A 21,602-nucleotide genomic window follows, 5' to 3' on the forward strand; every position below is an offset into this window, starting at 1 on the left:
GTTCCAAGACTCCCACTGCATAAAACATGAAAGTGCTTGCGCCGCTCCTGAGTAACCTTGTGCTCGCCCGTGGTATGGTGTCGAGGTTAGCGACAGACTGCCTCGTGTTCGCAACGTTTCCGGTAATGGGCGGTCGCAAGACAATAACCTCTTCCGTATTGTTACGTAGCCAGAGACGACGCAGCTGTCTTGAAGGAAAACAAGTTTACTGGAGCGAACTCTGTGCTCCCCTAACAACTCAACACACAGACGGTGAAGCAGCCGTCAACAAAGTGATGAGCACAGACTAGTGTCGGCGAATAGAATGCCACAGAGTCCGCTCTGCGGGCATTTATCTTTCGGCGCGAGGGCTTCTCGAACCGTCGAATTACAGCGAGAACTCTGTTGATCACAGATTATTCTCGGCTAGTGACGTTAGGGCGAAACACTGTCCCTATCAAATGCGAACCCGGCGGCATAAGTAAGAAAGAATGGAACACCCGCTTCACTTGCCACACCGATAGCAAAGCCTGGCACGACCGGGCGGCAAAAACAAAACAAAACAAACCAACCCAATCCATGGTTCGCTCCATTACCCTTTCTCCAAGGGTGCATCGACCCGATGCTAAAATAAAGCGACAGTCCGAACAAAGAGAAAAAATTCCGTCATCTTGCGCAGTAAGGGCGGACGACGTGGACGACTTCGGGCCGCGTGCGTCGTCGTGATGTTCCGGAATCACCATCGAGGATCACTTCGTAGGTACTACCTTGGTCAACACGTCGTAGAATCTTGGTAAGGTCCGAAATACTGCTGCAGAAGCTTCTCACTGAGTCCGCGTCATCGGATGGGAGTCCAAACCCCCTCACGATCCCCTAGGCGGTACTCGGCGTCTCGGCGTCGGAGGTTGCAGCGCCCCGCATCCACCTGCTGCTGGTACGTTGTACGAACTCGAGCGAGCTGGCGGGCCTCCTTCGCACGCTGAAGGTATCCTTAAGACGGCAGCGTTGAGGTCGTCGTCTTCTACGTGCGGAAACATGACGTCAAGCATCGTAGTTGGCCGTCTACCGTAGACAAGCTCCAATGGTGTCATTTCCGTAGTTTCCTGGATCGCTCTGTTGTACGCAAACGTGACATACGGGAGGACTTCGTCTATGTTCAACGTCGACGTACACTGACAGCATATCCGTGATTGTCTTGTTCAGACGTTCCGTTGGTCCGTTCGTTGCGGGTGGTACGCCATCGTTCTTCGGTGATCCGTGTTGCTGTAGCGTAAGATTCTTTGCTTAAGCTCCGCGGTAAAGGCCGTTCCGCGGTCCGTGATTAGGACTTTTGGGGCTCCATGTCGCAGCACAACTTGGTTTATGAAGAACTTCGCGACTTCATGTGCAGTCTCTTTCGGAAGAGCGGCGGTCTATGCGTAGTGCGTCATGTAGTCTGTGGCTACGATAATCCCCTTCTCGGATCGTGACGTAAGAAACGGGTTCAGAAGGCTCATTTCAATCTGCCGGAAGGGCATTGATGGGACGACGAGTGGCTTCAGAAGTCCGGCGGGTCTCGTCGTCGGCGTTTTTTCGCCACTTGCAGTCACTGCAGCTCCGGACGTAGGGGGACACATCGGTTGTAAGGCAGGGTTAGTATGATACTTTGCCTTAATCTCTCTATTAGTGCGAGCTATGCCGAGATGTCCGGAAGACGGGTCGTCGTGGCACGCTTCCAAATCTTTCTCACGAAGATCTGCGGGGATGACAAGATAATTTGTGCGTGTTTCAGGGTTTAACTTTTTCTTCACAAGGAGGCAGCTTTTGAGGCAGAATGCTGGTAAGTTGCGTTTCAACGCCCTAGGAACGGCGGCGTCGGGTTTTTGGAGGTAGTCGATCATGACGCTTAACACTAGGTCGGAACGATGCTTGAAAGCTAGGTCGCTCTCCATCACGACTTTGAAGAACGCGCTGTCTTCATCGGAGTCTAGTGGTAGAGGGTCGACGGGGGCGCGGAAGAGGCAGTCGGCGTCGCCGTATTTCGTGCCGGCTTTATTGACGATTGTAACTTCGAACTATAGCAGTTGCAAGCTCCACCGCCCAAGGCAGGCAGAGGGGTCCTTCAAATTGGAGAGCCAGCACAGCTCATGGTGGTGCGTCACAACCTTGAATGTTCCATCATACACGTTCAGCCGAAATTTCTGAATGGCCCATATTGCGAGGCACTCTTTGTCTGAGGGTCAGTTTTACTCCTCGTTCAAGAGACCACGGCTGGCAAACGCCGTTACTTTTGCGCATCCTCTCTGCTTTTGGACGAGGACGGCACCCAAGCCTGTCACCGGCGTCCGTGTGCATTTCCGTTTCGGTGTTTTCGTCGAAATGAGCGAGCACAGGCGGACTTCGCGGACGTTGTTGCACCTCGCAAAATGCTTTTTAGATGCGACGCTGAGAGCATCTCTTGTCGGCGGCCCTGTCCTTCCTGCGTGCGTCCGTTGTCCGCGTGCGTACGTTGTCCGCAGCCACTCTCCTCGTCTCCTCTCCGATAGCGAACACTCTCTCGCGAGGGGCATTGGATTAGATTCGATTGGACTGGCTTGGATTGGATTGGATTGGATTAAAGTGGATTGTGTTGAATTGTGTTGCGTCATAGCCGCGGCAGACGCACTGGCGCTGGCGCGTGCCCAGGTGAGAGCGAACTCTCTCAACATCTGCGGGTGTGCGGCCCAGCGCGCTCTCACTCCGCCGGTGGGCGGTGCTGCGCGTGGTGCTGCGCATGTGCAGTACTCTCTCTCCCCGCGGTCTCCTCTCCTTCGGGCGCGCTCGGTGTGCCGTTCTCCGGCGGCCTTTCGGTCGACGGTTGCTCTCCGCTTACGCTTGAACCCCCCTCAGCGTCGCATCACACGAGGGTTCCCGCGAGGGGAGGTGGGCGTAATTTTTTGACGTTTTCCCAGCTGAAAGGGGTGGTATCTTTCGTCAAGCGCGTGTCTGGCTATGCAATGCGTGCGAAGTTTGCGATGAAGCGCCGGTAGTATGCGCACAGAATCGACCTCCGCCCTTATTGTCTTTCGGTCTTGGGAAGTTCGCTATAGCTTCAAGTTTTCGGCGGGTCAGGCAGGACTCCCGCGGCGTTGACGACGCAGCCCAAAAATAGTTCCTCGAACGCTAAGCGGCACTTTTCAAGCTTAAGCGTTAACCCCGGCGTACGAATGGCTTCGAGTAGACTCCAACCTTTCAAGGTGTTCACCGAAATTCCCGGCAAATACCACAACATCGCCGAGGTATACGAGGCATGTGTGCCACTTCACGCCAGCTAGCACAGTGTCCATGACTTGTAAACTTTGCTGGTTCTGTGCAAAGCCCAAAGAGCATCACCTTGAACTTGTTTAGACCATCCGGGGTTATGAATGCAGTCTTCTCTCGGTTTCTTTCGTCCACTGCCAGTAGCCTGTCTTCACGTCCATTTCGCTTGGCAGAAATGGTCGAGGGCGTGGTCAATTCGTGGGAGAGGGTACACAACTTTTTTTGTGATTTTGTTCAGCCACCGTTATTCAACGCAGAACCGTATTCTGCCGTTTTTTTTTCTTTCTTAACGAGTACGACCGGGGCAACCCAGGTGCTTTTCAATGGCAGTATAATGTCGCTGAGCATGTCTTCAACTTGTGTCCGGATGGCTTCCCCCTCCTGTGAAGACATGCGGTACGGTGACCGTCGGGTAGGTCGGGCTGCATCTTCGGTTATTATTTAGTGCTTTCCTAGAGGTGCATGACGTAACTTTTGAGTTCGAAGAAAAACACTCGCTGTAGCGACGCAGCGAGGCCAATAACTTTTTTCGTTTTTCTTGCGGCGGCGCAGGGTTCACTTCGAAGGGATGCTGAAGCTTCAAATCATCTTCGAGTGCGCGTTTAAAGTCGGCGACCACGATCACGTCACTTGATTCGCCAGGGTATACATGCACACTAAACGCTCTGCAAGTCGCCAAGCGAGCCTCACTCGAACCAGCCGCGGCCCACCCCGTTTCAATCGTTCGCCTTCGTCATGCCCAGCACCTTCACCCGATGTCACGAAGCCAAAGGTGACGCTGTTGTCTCTAAAGAAAGACAAGTTTATTGGAGCGAACTTGAGCTCCCCTAACAACTAATACGCAGACGGCGATGCAGCCGCCAGCAAGGTGACGTGCGCAGGTGAGTGTCCGTGAATCGAATACCATGGCGTGTGTTCTGCCGTCATTTATCGTTCACCGCGAGTGCTACTCGAACCGTCTAATTATATCCGGAACACTGTAGACCAACGAAGAATATTCTAGGCTCCATCAGCATATTCCATAAGCAAACTCTTCTGAAATTCTAGGCTGTTCTGGTCACTAATGTTACCGAGGTGTATCAGCATTTGAGCAAGGGCGCTACAATTGCGCCAACGTCAACATTAGTGACCAGAACGTGGGATTTGCTTTGCTAAAAGTGTGCAATGGCTCCTGCAACGAAGACACCATGGTCGAGAAGCACGTTTCGGTCAATCTCTACGACAGCGTCGACGTCAGAGACAATCTTCTCAGTAGACGGCAATCATCAAGCTTGCGCGGGTTAGCAGGGTGACATGATCATCGGCGATCCTTACAGCAGCGCGGTGTTCGGGGTTCGGTTCCGTCGTCATGGAGTGATCGGAGGAAAGATATCGACTTGGTCTGCAGATCACTTATTACATCGTTGTCCGTAAAAAGTCCATTCCGAGAATTACGTCACGGGAGCAGTTAGGCAAAATGACGAACGCAGCGGGGTACGTGGTGCCGTCTTTGGTGATGCGCGATGTGCACGTTCCACCTGGCGTTACGAGATGGCCTCCTGCTGTGCGTGTCTGGACCGTCCCATTTCGTAACTTTCCTCAGCTTAAAGGCGAATGATCCGCTCATTACTGAGTAGTTGGCTCTTGTGTCTATATGGGCGACTAGATTAAAGCCATCGATGGACAACTGGACGTCGGACGCCACGTTCCTCAAATTCCAGGTGCGTCAGGGCGTCATATCTCGGCTTGCACGTGTTGATGGTCGGGCACTATGCGTCGTCGTTTCCTTCTCAGCGGCAGGCTCGGTCAATTTAGGTACACGTCGCGCCGTGTGGCTGTCGTCCTGTTCGGGAGTCACGTCATGGTTAGATCGGGTGGTCGAGCCTAGGGCATGTCGTGAATCGCGGTTTTCTGTGAGTCTTTGCGTCTTTGTAGGGCTTTCGTTTTTCCGCGGTTGAGAAATTCACCTCCAGACGATAGGGCTTTCGTTTTTCCGCGGTTGAGAAATTCACCTCCAGACGATGCTGCTTTTAGTTTCCCCTGCGTTGGCAGGAGAACCTTCCTCTTGCCAAGTCAGCATTTCTACGGCGGTTCAGCGATTGGTATGGGTAGGACGACGACAAACGGTTGAAACGGGCTGGGCTACTGCTGGTTCGAGAGAGAGATTCGTCGATCTCACATGGTCGTTGGCCAAGGAGAGGGAGGGGTGCGTCGACATAGAAACCACGCATTCCGAGTCTCTTGTATGGGCAGCGACGGTAGACGTGGTAGGCCTCTCCGCAGTGGCAGCACAGCGGACGATTATCGGGGGTTCACCATACGTCAGTCTTTCTCGGTGTCTGGTTTTGGACAGCGGGGATCGGGCGGGCGACCGTGGACGGCGATACGGCGGGGCCTCTTGAGGGATTGGAGCAGGGCGGGGTCGACGAACAGCTGCGGAGTAGGTCATAGCTTGTTGCTCGCGGGGTGCTTCGGACGGCATAGAAGTCTCCAAAGCGTGTTGAAATTTTTCCCGGATGCCATCAGTCAGGGAAGCGACTTGAGGTTGCGGCGTCGTCGGAAAAAGTTTCCGCAGCTCCTCCCTGACCACTGCATGCGCGGATGGTCTCGCGTGTGTGTAGATCGTCTGCAAACCCAGTGCATTGGCTACGCGGTCGTACTGCCTCGTTTGTACTTCAAGCGTCTTCTCCATCACGGCCGGCTCAACCGTAAATTCGGCCACCGTCTTAGGAGGGTTACAGACAAGGCAAGCAAACAGCTCTTGCTTTATCCCTCGCATCAGAAACCTTAGCTTCTTTTCTTTTGTAATTTCCGGATACCCACGGCGAAACAATCTGTTCATCTCCTCAACAAAGACCACTACCCCTTTGTTGGAGTGTTCCGAGCGCTTTTCCACCAAAAGTGGGGCTAGTTCCATTCGCAAGACGGTGGCGAATGTTTTAAGGAACTCGCTTTTCAAAAGACTCCAGTCAGTCAGGGAGCTTTCATTATTCTCGAGTCAAGTTACAGCGGAATCCTTCAAATAAAAGAACACATGCCGAAAAGTTACTTCGTCGTCCCTCTGTTAAAGATTCGGACGTGCTCCACTTTTTCAAACCAGTCCTCGGCGTCTTCACCGGGAGATCCGCGGAACCATGGTGGTTCCTGGGGCTGTTGCAGGACGATGGGGGGAGTGGCTTAATGCGTGATATCTGTTGGGACGGTCTTACTCTTGGTTCTTTCTGGCAGGAGACCAAACGCAGCCGTAAACCTTGAAGTCGTGGCTTCCTCGGCTTGTACTGGCTTGTCCACAGTGTACGTTCCACAGGGTATAGGGAGCATTAAGGGTGCGTACCCAGCACCTCTACCAGATGTCACGTAACCAAAGACGACACAGCTGTCCTGAAGGAGAACTTTATTGGAGCGAACTTGTGCTCCCCTAGCAACTCAATTAATACACAGGCGGCGAAGCAGCAGTCAAAAAAGTGGCGTGCGCAGGCTAGTGTAGGGGAATCGAACGCCGCGGCCGCCGCTCTGCGGGCATTTATCTTTCGGCGCGAGTGTTTTAATGAACCGTCATATTACATGGAGAACATTTTAGATCAAAGAAGATTATTCTAGGCTAGTGAAGCTAGAGCAAAACACTCTCCCATGAAATGAGAATGGAACACCAGTTCACTTGGCACACATATAACAGAGCCCGGCGTGGCCGCGCGCCAAAATCAAAACAAACCGAATGCATGGTTCGCGCCAGTATACATCTTCTCTGAATACTTGAGCGGATTCGGAGGAGCTCCCTTCTCTAGCACTGAGCGGCAGTTCATTTTGCACTTAGGGGCTGGGCACCTATGTTTGCGTTATGCCCCACGGTCGCATAATTGTTCCACGCCGTATGCGTCTGCTCATTCCAAGGTTCTAAAGATGGGAGTGGCAACGTCTGCACTGCCGAACTCGAACTGCAAACAGATCAGTGTCTTGATTTTACCCAACCGGCCAAACCGCTTCCGCTCACTGACTAGCCAGAGTCATTATTAATAATTAACAGTGACTCTGGCGAGTCATGTAAGCGGAAGCGGTTCGGCTGGTTGGGTAAAAGCTACTATGACTGCTCCCATCGCCGCCATGAAGCGACACTAATTAGACCGTTGCCCAAGGTGGTATCACCATGTCCAAAGCAGCTTTGAAGACCAAACACGGCCTCTTTGTGCTGCCAGTTTTCCATGCTGATTCCTAAAAACATAAGTTCGCCGAAAAATCAGGTAAAAAAACGTTTCCGCTTCCGAATGGAGGCGTTTTCGCCGAGGGAAAAAGTAAAGCGCCATGGCTTTAAGTGCGCCGATGTTATCTCCCCAGGCGTCTTGCGTAAGTATGGAGGAGATCGCCTGCACTGCGGTTCAGGGATTTTGCCGTGGTTTGAATAATCCTGAAATCAAGATGTCGACGTGGCAGCCAATTTCTTTTCTCTAACGGTCACTCGAGCTTCTTGCCAGGCTATTTTGTGCCTTCCGGCTTCCCCTTGCCTACATTTGCTGTATTTTGCTACGTACCTAAATAAAGTGTATTTCGCTATGCTTATTTTCGCATGATTCCTAATCTCCACAGTCTGAAGTTACACGTCCTGTTCCTTATATTATTTAACGCTTGCCAGGCAGTCAATTCCCCAGTTGCTGGTCAGCGCTCTGCCCGTTTGCTCTTGTGTCGTTATTCGCGGGCTTTCGTGCCAGCCACGTTTAAATCCGGGTGTCACTTGACGCCCTCCTGCTGCATTTAAAATGGTAAAGGTTCGTACCCTTGACAGACGACAGCGCAGCGCTGGCGTTGGAGGACTGCCGCACTGAAGCTTCGCCTGTCTGGGGCACTCTCGACCCGGCAGTTGCTTGTGCGCGGTTGGAAGCACTCAGCCGGCCCCCCGAACCAGCAGGGCACCAGGCTCCATCGCATGAGACGTAGCGTTCTAGCGTCTGCCTCCGCATTTGGCCAAGGGGCCTCCCCTCCTACCTGATGCGCTGGCTCAAGCACCAGCACAGGCCTGCGACGAACATAGGACACATTTACATAGACGTTAGGCCACTCGGGAAAAATGGGGAAATCAACACACGGGATCGCAATCAAACTGACGCTCACTCAATGCGTCTAATCACGCCGTTTTCGAACTATAGCGTTTACACAACGCCCTGAACACGTTTTACGAGGCACTTCTCCGGAGCCGATCAGACGTTTAACCTCTAGCACGATGCAGCAATTGCTAACCCAAGCAATGTGCAAACACCTTGCGGTTATACCATGCTATTTAAACTCTTCCCGTTGGTATTGGTACAACGTTTGGCAGCACTTGGTTACACTACCCCCGTGCTCTCGGCACAAACGGTTTACAATGGAGTTGTCGCTGCGAATAAAGGCGCTCTACAATTAAGCTACACGCTTTGTAAAAATATCCTGGCCGAACAAATGGTCCCATAGAATGCGCGCTCACATGTTCATGGCTTGGACCTCAATCACGGCCTCCCTTTATGCACTCAATATGCTCCCCCTAACACTTTCTCCAGACGCTGTTCCATTCTCCGCTAATCCAAACCACGTGATGCCTGCGCGGGTGGTTCAAACCCGATATGCAACAACACGCCCGCTGTTCCCTTGTGCGGGGCTAATCCGAATCACGTGACATTTGCGCGGGAGGTTCAAACACGATTTACAACATGCTGGGCGGCGGCGGCGGTGCACTGCGAGGTAGCAGAAGAGTAGCACACGCTGCCGTACGTTCGCTCATCACGCGAACACTTCCTAAGACGCAGCAGAAATGCGCCGTGACCGAGAAGATTGCAGCTCCTGTGGCGCACACATTTCATATTAGGGAGTGGAGCAATCGTCAGTGCATTTTTTACGTCCATCCGTGCTTCTGTTTATTTTCGCAATCATCTGATAACCGCAATACCGCCGTTAGCTGCCGACTGCGCAACTTGCCAAAGGGGCATAGGTGGAGGCGAGGTGGAAAATAGTTGTGAAAGAGGGTTCAGCGGTAGTGAGGAGAATCCCGGAGCGGCGACGAATAAATCCATGACAGGGGGCTTAGACATATACTGCTTTGCAGTGCAAGGATGACCTGCGCAGCCGGATGCAGTACCCGAAATTAACGAAACCAAACACGTTTGTTCGTAATTTCCGATCGAGCAATTAGCCCTTAGCCCGATGAAACTGCAAACTACTGGAGATTTATTCTAGTGGACAAACATGGAGCTGTTTAAATCTTACTGTCTGCGTAACACATTAATCCAACCTGCTCGACCACTGACCACTGACACCGGAAAGTTCGCATTATGGCGTTGGACGTACCCGTTTAAACCTCCCACCAGCACAAAGGAAATGTTACCATGTGAGCGCATGAAACCTTTATCTGCGCGTGCACCCCCCCCCTCACCCCCCTCCCCCCGTTCCGTCCAATCCCAACTCGTGCCTAGTATACTGGCAGCCAGTTATGTGCGCGTGCTTAAGGTACCTCCAAAATTGTCGCTCTGAACGCCCTTGCTCACGTGACGTTGCTATTCCTCCGGGAGAGATTCCCAGCTACTCGGCGAGCTGGAACTTGTGGTGTAAACGGCGCCGGCAGCGGCTTTGTTGTTTTCGCACCCATTCGCGCTTCTGTTCCGGCAGACGCTCCTTCGATCCCCACTGTTGTTCCTCCGAGCGAACGACACGCGCCTTTCCATAGGAAATTGGAACCTGGATGAACTCGAGTACGTGGCTTTCTATTTCCGTCCCGCGTCGTAGGCATCTCACTATCTGTGTAACATGCAAACCCAAACCCAAAGTGATCGACCATTGCGGACAGCTGATAGGTCGCATTGATCCGCGAGACATCCGCGTTTAATTTTCCCGCCAGCAAAACGCGCATGTCATCGGTAGCGGCATGAAGACTAGCTCTGCATGCACGCCCATCTGCTTCCACCCCCACCCAGTGAAGGCATAAACCAGCAACGGGGGATGGGCGCGTGCTTAAGCGTGAAGTACACGGGCGAAAATGTCACGCGGAAAGCCTTTCACGCTGAAAAAGAATTATGGCCTCACGTAGGCGTTCAAAGCGGGCAAGTTGCTCTGGTAACGTTTTACAAGGGCGCTACCGTGGTTATCAACCGACTGCGCAGCTTCTGAAAGAGGTGTCGGGGGTGGCGACGGGAATAACAGTTGTGAAAGCGGTGTCGGCCGTGGCAAGGAGGAGCGGCCCCGCAACGGCGGCGAGTAAATCGGCTTCACCGGAATGAAAACTGGGGAGTTAGACATATAGTGCTTCGCAGTAATAACATCTCGCATTGTGGTTTTATATTTACAAATAAAATAACAATTATTCGTTTTCCGTAACAGTAACACACGAGGGCAGTACAAGCCTCTCCATACAACGAACCCAACGCAACACATTTGTCCACACTCCTAGTAAGCTGGAGGGTCACATGATCGAATTCAAGACAAAAAGCAATCTGACTTTATTAGGTGTAGCGTTTAGCTTTGCTTTCCGTGTCATGCAATCGATGGTTACGACCGCCTTTTTTTGTGATCAAGCCATAAGCTTGTAACTTGGCAACAGACGATAGTGTGGCGGCGGTGATGGGCAGGAAGGTGATAGCTCAACAAAGCTTGCATTGAAGCAGAGAGCTCGACCATGTTACTAAAAGCGACTGAAAAGAATGAATAGATACAATAAAAAAGATTGTGTGGTGTTATTTAGCTCAACACCCGGCTTTATCTCGCGTTTGGATCCACGTTACTTGATCGCGTTAGGGTACTGACGCTAATTTTAACCTGAAGAAATGTGTTTGTCTTGCCAACCGGCCGGCCGCTATTTTTATAGCCAAGTGTTCTTATATCTTTTATGCGCAATGCCACATAGCTTAGTTTGCGATATTTCTAAGCTAAGCGTCAAATTACACTGCATGTCGTCATAACTATAAGTGTACACGGAACTTGTTGCTTACGTTTTGCTTGCACAAAAAATCATGGCGCCTTCACCATGACTTTATGAAGTCGAAGGTAGGGCCCCAAGACAACCAGGCTAAGCCAAGCTTTCACCACGCATATCCAGTGTTTGCTGAGTTAAGACGCCGCCATTTTTATATTTTAGTAGCTAATGCACTGCGCCCTGCATCTCGCTATCTCGCCCGATACGTCGAATCCATTTATATCTATCTATATGCATGCGCAGAGCGGTGTGCACTGGTGCTTGCGAAAGGATTTAAAGTGCTGCTTGCATGCTGGCTCTCGCGGGGCTTCACAAAGACGCCGATTGCGGAGCGGACCGGATAGCAGTTTCTGGGGCACACTAGCGACGGGCGGGCCCTGCTGCACGTGGTCCATCTACAGGGACCTCTGCGTCATAAAATCCCGCCTGTGGAACCGGTTCACCGTGGAAATGCGCGATTCGCGAGAGCTGTTACGAACGGGGCTGTTTTAGCATTGACCACCGCCAACGCCACTCCTTCAGAGCATGAGCTAAGGACAAAACTCCGTCACTCGTGGGCCTTGAGCGCCCACCCGAGGCACCGGTGTACTACCGCACGAGATGAGCCGTGGAATCCATTGTGAACGGGACCCGCCTTCAAGCACACCTTCAAACGAGATCACCGGCAATCGCAATTGAGGGAAGATAGCGCCGTTCCTGAACACGCCGCCGCCCAAGAAGGACCACCTGGTCTTCGAAGATTTTCCCAGGCACTGGTCTTCAACAGCTAGGCCTCAGTTGTCACGAGCAGAAAATAAACCCCTGAAGTACTTAACTAATGGATCAGTGTACGACCGTTGCGGCTAGCAGCAAGGTAGATCTGCTTTAACCTCGATACCTAAGCACACATGTCCTCTGCGACTTTTTGCTGCAAGCAGCCTGGCATGGAGACGGGGCAAACGTTATTTTGGGCAGAGCACTAGCCCTTCCGTGCCGCCCCTGCAATGTACAGCCATCCTGCCTATATTCTTACCACATTGTTTACTCTACATATATGCTTGTGGCAGGCTGGTGTTGTGCTGGTGACGCGGTTCATGGAAGCGTTCAACACTTACGCTTCGTCGCCTGGCGAGATGTTGAAGGATGGCCTGTACCTAGCGCTGTCGGGAAACGCCGGCCGCAACATCAACCCATCTCGGTCATAACGAACGGCATCCGAGATAGCAGACCCTTCCAGGCCACTGCAAGGAAAAGGCTCTTTGAAAATGTTGCATGTATAGTTGCAAAATATGATAAGATATCCTTCCAGTACTAAGACCTTGTTGCGTTCGTTTCCTAAACGTTTGTAACAGTGCACCCCTACTAGCCAGTGAACATCGTCATTGCGTTAAACCTCATAATCAATCAACCATCTACACCCGATACCACCTACATCTACATCACTACCATCCACAGCCTATCATTAATGAACAAGACGGACCACCGATGGGGATTTTCACTGCTACGGCCACTGCGTGTAAATAATTTGTGCACAGATTATCAATGCATAGCATTTCTTGCCGTGTATCCCCACAGCCAGGACCATGCAGGGGTTTATGCAGAATTTCGATTTTGGGGGGGTGTCGGTAGGATGTTTGGGGGGTGTTGTATAAATCCGTAGGCAGGGTGCCTGTGGTTGTGGAATCTTTTTGGGGGGGTGTCGAAGTCCTTCTGGGGGGGGTGTTGGGGGGGTGTTAGGGGGATGTGTATAAATCCCTGGGACCATGTAACGCCCTGCATTTCCACAAAAAGCAGATTTGGCGGAAGTAAAGATACATCTTAAGTTGTTATAGTAGCGTAAACGGAGATAACTGGTAGGACAAAACTGAAAAACAAAAGAAGAAAAAAAGAAAAATATGTAACGAACATGGTCCGACAAAATCCAAATAAAGAATCGCACACATCTCCCACAAAAGTCGAAGGCTAAACAAAATAAGCCCGCAGAAGAACGTTGGAAACGCGAATAAAATATAGCGAAAACGGACCAACCTGGCACTACGCCTTGCATCTTTGGAAAAAAAAAACACATAATAAGCGAAGCAAAGCGCCTCTTCGCGTTAATTCTTTGCCCCCGCCCCTCAATGTATCCTACAACATTCAGCAAGCACTGCGGGGAACAGGACATCATAAGTGGACTTGCAAATCTAACCCCTCAGCTTTCATCCCCCCCCCCCCTTCGAATAGTGAGTAGCCGCGCTGGGATCCTGAGATTGGATTTTAAAGGGGCCATGAACCCAAAATACCCATTTCTTTTATTCGAAAGATTGGAGGGTTTTATAGTGCCCTCAGCGCTTCCCCGGCAGCAAACGATGCTATACTCACAGGCAAATTAAGCAATTTAAGCCAAGAATTCTGATTTTCCCGCTAAATCGCATGTTTCGGGACGTTTGCGATGACGTGCCCAAGATAGGTGTTAACCGAAACACCTTTTTTCACCGTCATTTTTTTAGATGGCGCCCCAATACCACTCAGGGCCGCTTTACGCCGTCGTTATGTTTCTGACCGTTTATGCACCTGGCTTGTTTTAAACACGATAGTCTTTCTTGGGCTACTTAAACCCAGAAATATTGGTCTTTATGTCTATCCGCCTGTCTGTCTCGATTCAGCCACCAGGCCAAAGTGAAACAGAATTTGCACAATACGTTTATATACCCACAGCCAAATCTAAACGTCTAAGTCCGGTTTATATGTTCATACTTCTCAACATTGTTGAACAAGAACAAGACATTACGCAAATATATAAGACAGAAAATTAATACAGAAGGGATATTTACAGTGTTCCTTTATAAAAAAAATCATATATGCCCGATTTTTGCTAAATGAAATACATCCACTGCAGAAAAACACACTTCCACCTGCTGTCGCCCGCGCCAGTGTAGCTCTGGCGGCATTCTAAGAAATCAAGCGGCAACAGTTACGAAAGGTTCCACTTGATAGGCTCCACGTTCTGCTTGGAACGCACGTTGACTATAGGCAACGCAGAACTACAAACGTTGAAGTAGGGCGTCTCGATTCACGCGCGTCTCCGCCTTATGGCAGCGCTGCATCGAGGCACCCGGCCGGGAGCAGTGGAACGCGGTAAATTTAAATTGACTTGAGCAAACCTTTAGCGTGCTTACCTTGGGAGAAGCGCGACGCAAGAGGAATAACACGAAAGGTGAGCGGGAAAGCGAAGGGAGGCATTTACTTGGCGAATGTCGACAAAGACTATCGTTTTTTTGTCGACATATCGTTTTTTTATTCCTAGCCCCAGGCTAGGAAACAAGGTGGGGTGGCGCTTAGGTGGGAGAGCGGTAGCTTTTTTTAGGATGCTCCGCGCCGCTAAGGAAAGCAAACAGGAGACAAAGGGGAAGCGAGGGACACATGCACACTCAGCGCTGGAAGGCAGTCAGGCATAGCGCTAACCGGAGAACCTACAGACATAACTGAGAAGGTTGACAGAAGCGATTTCAGTGGAAACAATAGAGCGAACAATTTTGTAAAAAACAAAAATACACCCCGTAAGCGGAAAGGGAAAAACAAATGCAATAAATATTTAATCAGCAACATAAATATGCATGGAAGCAGAAAGCCTGATAAGTGGGTTGAAATTGAAAACCAACTTGAACGGTAAGTAAACGTGTACGCTTTAGCCGAGACTCACCTCCGAGAGCTAGAAGTCCCACCTGTCAGACAATTATGTCTGGGGAGGATGCAACAGGACCACAGGAATGAAGAAAGGGGGAGGTGTTGGCATGCTCATTAAACAAGGGACCGACTGGTAGAGAGTGCATGAAAGCTGTAAAGAGCATCTATTGGTTAGAGGCACCATAGCGGGGGAAAATTACATGGTTAGGGGTTGTGTTATCTGTGGACCGGAACCAGAGCTAGGGAGGAAAATAAGGAAATGGTAAACCGTTTGAGAAGAGATATAACCGAGTTCAAAGATTCGGGTGAAATAATCTTAGTTAGAGATATGAATGCCCAGATAGAAGATTTAAATGAATACACAGATCTAAACGGCTTTCTAGTGATAGATCTTACGGAAAACAAGTGTGACGGCCAAATAAAGTGGGAAAACGGAAACAGACATGCAGTCCAGCATAGACTATAGTCTAGTCTCCGAGACAGTATACGAAAGGTTGCTGGGAATGAGGATAGATGAGAATGGATAGACAGCTAAGGAAGCGACCACAAACGGCTTATTTTGCACTTTGGAGGCGCAACCGGGACAAATTTAGAAATAAGTACGACCGCAGGAACTAATCTGAACAATTAGCAGTTAAATATCATCGCAAATAGGATGGCAGATGAAATGAATAGATACCCAGACAAAAATTGGGATTATGACAAAATGATTGCGTTCATAAAGAGCCAGATGAATGAAGCAAAGCAAGGAAACCGACCGAAAGGGAAGTTAAAGTCGAGAAGCTGGTGTAATAAGGAAATAAAAGAGGCTATTGACAAGCGAAGAAAGGCGTCGAGAGAACATAGAGAAGCAAAAAGAACTAGTATGGAACCGGATCTATAGTGAAGGAAAAATGGGACATCTACCCGGGCAAAAAAACTAGAAGTGCAGAAAATGGTGCAAGCAGAGATCAAGCAGAAAAGCGAACAATGGATGGCAGAAATACGGAAGAAGGACAAAAGCGCATCCAAGAAGTTTTGGAACCATGTAAAATTAGTAAGCTCAAAAAACAACATCCATCAAAAATTCTAGAAGGAGAACACGCGTTGGCGCATATTCATCTAGTGATTAGTGAGAAGCTTAGGGCAATAGAGGTAGGGAAGGCTGCGGAAAGGGAAATAAGTTTGAGCAATCTTGATAGGAAAAAAAGCAGAGCAAAAGGTTTCCCCCCAGACAGCAGTGGGCCCGGACGGAATACCAATGCAACTGATAAACCTGCTTGGACCTAAAAGGAAGGCATCGTTTGTGTGGGCAATCGATAAGGTGATACAAACCAAACAAATACCGGAGGACTTGCTAGGAAGTAGGATGAATTTAATATATAAAGGCAGAGGTGACAAAGCCAGTATTGATTCATACAGACCACTCACAGTGACGTCAGTGGTGCATAGATTCGTAATGCAGGCGATAAAATCAGAAATTCAAGCATGGATGGAAGAAAATGAAATCCTTGGGGAACTGCAAAATGGATTTAGACAAGACAGGCGATTGGATGATAATTTGTTGGTGATAACGCAATGCATTGAAATTGTGAAAGCGCAGAATATACCATCATGGATTACGTTCTTGGACATTAAAGGGGCATATGACAACGTAAACAGACAACTGCTGTGGAGAATGCTGAAACTCCATGGATTAGATGAGTTAATACAGTTCCTTATAGCAATCTATAAATAGTGTGCACCTTACAAGGGAAGGACAGAAATGCGCCCAGCAGGACAACGCCCACCGGGGACTGAAACAGGGATGCCCTTTGAGCCCAATACTGTTCATGCTTTACATGGCAGGGTTAGAAAAGAAAATGGAAGAAAGTCAAGTAGGGTTTAGCCTAACCCATATGCTGCAAGGCGAAGTGGTACAACAGCATATTCCGGGAATGTTATACGCAGACGACGTTGTTCTTTTAGCTGATGACCAGACCCATATGCAACTCATAAATATTAGCGGCTAGGAAGCCACCGACCTCGGGTTAAATGTTAGCGCAGAAAAATAGGAAATAATGATTTTCAATGGCACTAGTACCACTGACGCAGTGTCTATCCAGCAAGGAGAATTACCTAGAGTGAAGGAATATAAATATTTGGGAGGGTGGATAAACGAAGGGGATAACTACTTAAGAACTCACGAGGAGCAACTTAAGGTTAAGGGAAAGCGAAACGCAGCTATAAGGAAGCATAGAGCTCTGAGGGTATAATAAATATTAAGTAGTTAGAGGAATGTGGAAACGAGTAATGGTTCCGGGTCTCACATTTGCGACTGCTGTACTCTGCTTAGAATCAGACGTTCTATTAGGCCTTGAAGGGGACCAGGAAAGGGTAGGCCGTTTGGCCTTAGGCGTGCATGGAAAACCAACTAACGAAGCCGTGCAGGAAGATATGGGCTGGGCGTCGTTTGAAGTTCGAGAAGCGCAGAGTAAAATATGCTTTGATATGAGGTTGTGGGCAATGGATCAACGAAGGTGGGCAGCTAAGGTTTTTATGTACCTATACTTGAAAAGCGTGGACGCGCAGTGGTTAAGGAAGACTAGAAGGCTAACGATGAAATACGGAAAGAACAGCGGAGAATCCATAACAGCCAAGGTAACCAAAAAAGAGGCAAGGCAGATTGAAACGAACAAATGGAGGGAAAAAATGGAAGCTAAAAGGTCGTTAGAGATGTACAGGGCATGCTCCCCGCTTCGCGTGCACACGACCGAACTGAACTGCAACGTTCGACTCCTCCTTGTGTATGGGTACGCGGTGACAACTCTCAATGTCTCATTCGGTGATAGCTTCGTTAATGGCCTTAATGGCCTTATATATTTGCGTTGTGCATTTCTCATCGAGGGTCCCGTTACAGTCGTCAGACTCTGGGACCCTCGCCTGTATAATAATTTGCTTGTATGTTTCCGTACAAAATAAAATGAATTTGAATTTGAATGGCATTTCCACGCTTACCAACAATTGCGGCTACGTTGTCGTCCACTCGCTCTACTACCCCGCGAATCTCTAGATTACAACAGCGCGAGTCCTGCTCGGCCTGAATAAGGCGCTGCTCTACTTCCCGCTTGCTTATACATGAGGTGATGCATTTCGGTCAAAGCTCCCCGCTTTCACGAGCCCGCTTGAATTTTTTCACTATCTCAGTTTCCAGTCCTTTTCCTAGGTCCTCAACAACTCCATGAGCGTGCTCCATGCCACGAGCAGTTTCTTCCGGGTCGCTTCCCCAAGTCGCTTCGAATATTGCGTGCAAGAGTTTCTCGCGACGACTTCTATTCTATATACCTTAAGTTCATCTGAGAGTTTCGAAAATTCAGCTAACACCGTCTTTGCAACCTCCTTAGCCACTTGTACAAACGATATAAATGCACTTACTCTCAGCTTGCCAGACGCGACGCCGGAGAACAGACTACCACGATTGCTGAGGTCGTGGTCTCTTTCCTCACGTCACCACAGCAAGCGAACCGGAACGTCTGCAAAAACGAGCAGAGGAAGGTGAGGTTGCTGCTCGCCCTCTGTTGTCGCCGCTGCAAATAATTATTACTAGTTAAAAAGCTAGTATTTCCTTTTTGTGTCCATTAACTCTTTCTCTAGCTCCTAACTTTTTCTGGCCTTCTAGGCTACGGTTAGTAGCCTCGGTGATCTCCTGCCGGAGAGACCCGACTTCAGCTTTGAAGCATTATGAATCCCAGAGGCTGTTCAAATCAGCAACCGTCTACGTAAACCTCGTGTGCACAGTTTATCGAACACAATTTTATTTAAGACATTTTATCGACGGGCGTTTAATTTGCAGCACGTTTTGTAGTTTTCTGCATGTTTATGCAATGAGAAAAGCGTGTCTCCAAAGTGAGTCAGCAGTAATTACCAAATTTTGTAGTATTTTATTGTAGCTGCCTTTTACTTCCTGCGTGTTTTATATGTTTTTAGTATGCGCAAGGTTTGTGTCCACAAATTGTTTGCTGTGTTCATTGCTCAGGTGGAACTACTAAAACGAATCTCCTTTTTTCCCTATTCGTTCCTTTGACCCGCAGCCTATCCCGGCATCGTGGCGCACAGGCTACAATGCGGTGACATACGTCGTACCCTTTTCTATACTCCGCTTTGTTATCGGCACATAATTTTAATTATTTTGCCGTGTCTGTTGCACATAAGTAAGACACTTGGGGCTTAGTCGACCTCGGTGTCGAAAATCCAACTAAAACGCTTCCAAAAGTATCCTCCGATTTCAGAATTCCTGCTGCTGTATCCGCATCAAGTGTAATTACTAACAGGTTACTTTACTAGGGAACAAGTTAAGAACGGCAATAGCTCATACACGGTATCACTCCGCCCAAGCGACGGACCCGGATGTCAACGGGCGCGCACGTTTTGAACGGAGATGCTATGAATGCGTGATATCGTCTGCCTCTCCTCGCGTAGTTTGTCTGCCGTCGCTACAGTACTTGAAAGCATATTAAGTACAGAAAAGTACGGAAACGGCTCGTGCCATGTTCAAAATATTCCCAGTAACGCACTACTTGCGGCGCACGGAGTAACATCCGGCTGCGCTGATGAGGCACAGCGGCAACTTCCGTTGCCGTGACGTCACGACCGACGTGTGACGTACCCCGTGATAGGTCCATTAAATTTTGGAAAGGAGGACAATGATACTACGGCCTAGGCAAAAGAAAAGATACGCGATTTGAGCAGGCGGCGCGCCTGCACAAGTTCGTTGCTGACCAGACACGGCCGCCAGCAACAACGCACGCCCCTGCCAAAGCGCCTCTCCGACGGCCTAAAATGACGCCGGAGCCAACACTGTCACCTAGCTTTAAAAGGGAGCAAAAGATGGACAGACTCTCAAGAACCAAGCAAAGCTTAAATTGCAACCATTTAGGACAGACTCAAGAACCAAGCAGGTCCTAAATTGCAACCATAATCCAACTAAAATTGTCCCCTGTTACGATTGAGCCCGCCGCTGGGCTTCGTTTCAATACTCCTCGGCTGTGCGGCGAAGCCTCCACTACGTGCGCCTTTCACACAAGCCCCACCGTGTCGGTGACTCATGTTTTCACGTCTCGAAAAGCCCGGGTCAGACGCCTCGCTTTCGGCAAGTTTCAAACTTCGACGGTTGCCGGCGAGGCGCGTCAACGCGCCCCAAGGATACGAAAGCCCCGCGTTCGCAGCAGAGTCCTCCTCTCTCCCTTCTCTTGGACTCAGCGTGCGCCGCTACTACCGACTACTCACATGGAAAAAGTGTGTGTGTCTGACGTTCGTGGCGTGAGCACGATCTAGAGGGAACGCTGTTTGACCGTTAGCGCTTTGGGTATAAATAGACCCCGCCTAACCGCTGTATTTTCATTCCTGTTTGAGCAGTGAATCAATGTTGTCACTCTGCTCGAGTTCTGTACTGTAACCTCGCACGTCGGGGCACTGTTTTTTTGGCTTCGGCTCACCTCTCGCTATGAAGTAAACAGTTACGTTAGCCTACGGACTTCACGGCTGCAACAGCGGCTGGCCGCTCGCTTCGCACCACGCTACCACACGTATGTAGGAGGCGACGGAGCTCGGCTCGGGTCTGCCTTCCCCGTACGCAACACCCTACTACGAAACAGGACCGAGTATATATGGCGTCTAATTAGACAAATTTTAAAATAACCTAAAAAATTTTCGTGGTTGTACTACTGCCACAAGCTCCGTCGGGCAAACGATGAATGGCCCCACGCGGCAAATTTAAAGGGACAGACAACCGATTTTTGTCGAGCATACATTCTCTATCCCAAATGAAAGGGCATCACTTAAAGCACCTTGACGAGAAACGGTTTTGCTGATAACGCTCTAGAACTTTTTAAATCGAATTTTCTGATCTACGAGCCGTATGTGTCCCTCCCAAAGCTAATGCTGGCAACCATGATGTAGAGTAGCTCGGCAACATACTTTTGTCTGTATGCGGAATAAAAAACGATATTTAAAAACTTGTTCCCAGCTAAAAAAGTGTGAATCGCAGGTTTCCTGTTCCTTTATGTGTTTTTTTAATGCAAGGGTCCATTTTGCACGAATGCGCCATCTGTTGGGGTAGACGATAGGTAGAATCTGGCTTCACGTTGTGGAGGCGGGAAGTTCGATTCTCCCCGGGCGCGACTTTTTTTTTTAAGCTGCCGTTGGCGTATTTGGAGACTGAAATCCAATATTTTGGCAGAACAAACGCCCCTGACTCAGACAGAATCGTCAAAGCTCCTTCGCTGGGTCTGTTTACTGAACGCTGCCGTTGATTCTGGGCATGGTGGCTCAGTTAGCCACACTGAGAGCAACCCAGCGGCGGCGGGCGGCGTGTCTTTAGAATTTTCAAAGTAATGTTTAGAAATACATATACTATTTAAGCTTGTACAAATACTTGTGTTAAAAGGTTTTCAATACGTAAATAAACGTTTCAGCAGTTACAGTAGCTGCTAGGTTTGCAGGTCACGTGACAGGGACACATATTGTAGTGTCAAGTTTCGGCACTATGAACCGCCACCCTTCCGATTTCAGGAAGTTTGCTGCCAAATTAAAATTATTTCCGCCAGTTTGTTTAAAAATTGTTACTGGGCTATATAAAACGCTGGCTTTCATATGAGCTAGAGAACATATACGCTACAAAAATCGGTTGTCTGTCCCTTTAAACGAAACCCTTAAAGGGACACTGAAGTGATTTGTAAACATTGCGTGATTACTAACGCAAATTGTAGTCCGGAATCCCTAGGCCCTGTTTCGACCACTCTGAGCGCGTTTACGCGAATTTATTTTGTAGAAAAAT

General features: G+C 49.4%; 1 protein-coding gene across 1 annotated transcript in view; it reads right to left on the reverse strand.

The window, feature by feature from the left end:
• LOC144157786 (abasic site processing protein HMCES-like) overlaps positions 1-21,602 on the reverse strand; it is a 56,383-nt gene that overhangs the window by 29,466 nt on the left and 5,315 nt on the right. Inside the window, exons 2-4 of the mRNA XM_077688544.1 lie at positions 18,203-18,300; positions 12,259-12,384; positions 8,006-8,245 (exon numbers count right to left, since the gene is read on the reverse strand). Of these exons, the coding sequence (XP_077544670.1) occupies positions 8,006-8,245; positions 12,259-12,329 (311 nt within the window). The 5' untranslated portion in view covers positions 12,330-12,384; positions 18,203-18,300. The remainder of the gene's footprint in view (positions 1-8,005; positions 8,246-12,258; positions 12,385-18,202; positions 18,301-21,602) is intronic.

The sequence above is a fragment of the Haemaphysalis longicornis genome, unplaced genomic scaffold (genome assembly GCF_048455015.1).
Source record: "Haemaphysalis longicornis isolate Haplotype H1 unplaced genomic scaffold, Haemaphysalis longicornis Haplotype H1 scaffold_10, whole genome shotgun sequence".
NCBI classification, from domain to species: Eukaryota; Metazoa; Arthropoda; class Arachnida; order Ixodida; family Ixodidae; genus Haemaphysalis; species Haemaphysalis longicornis.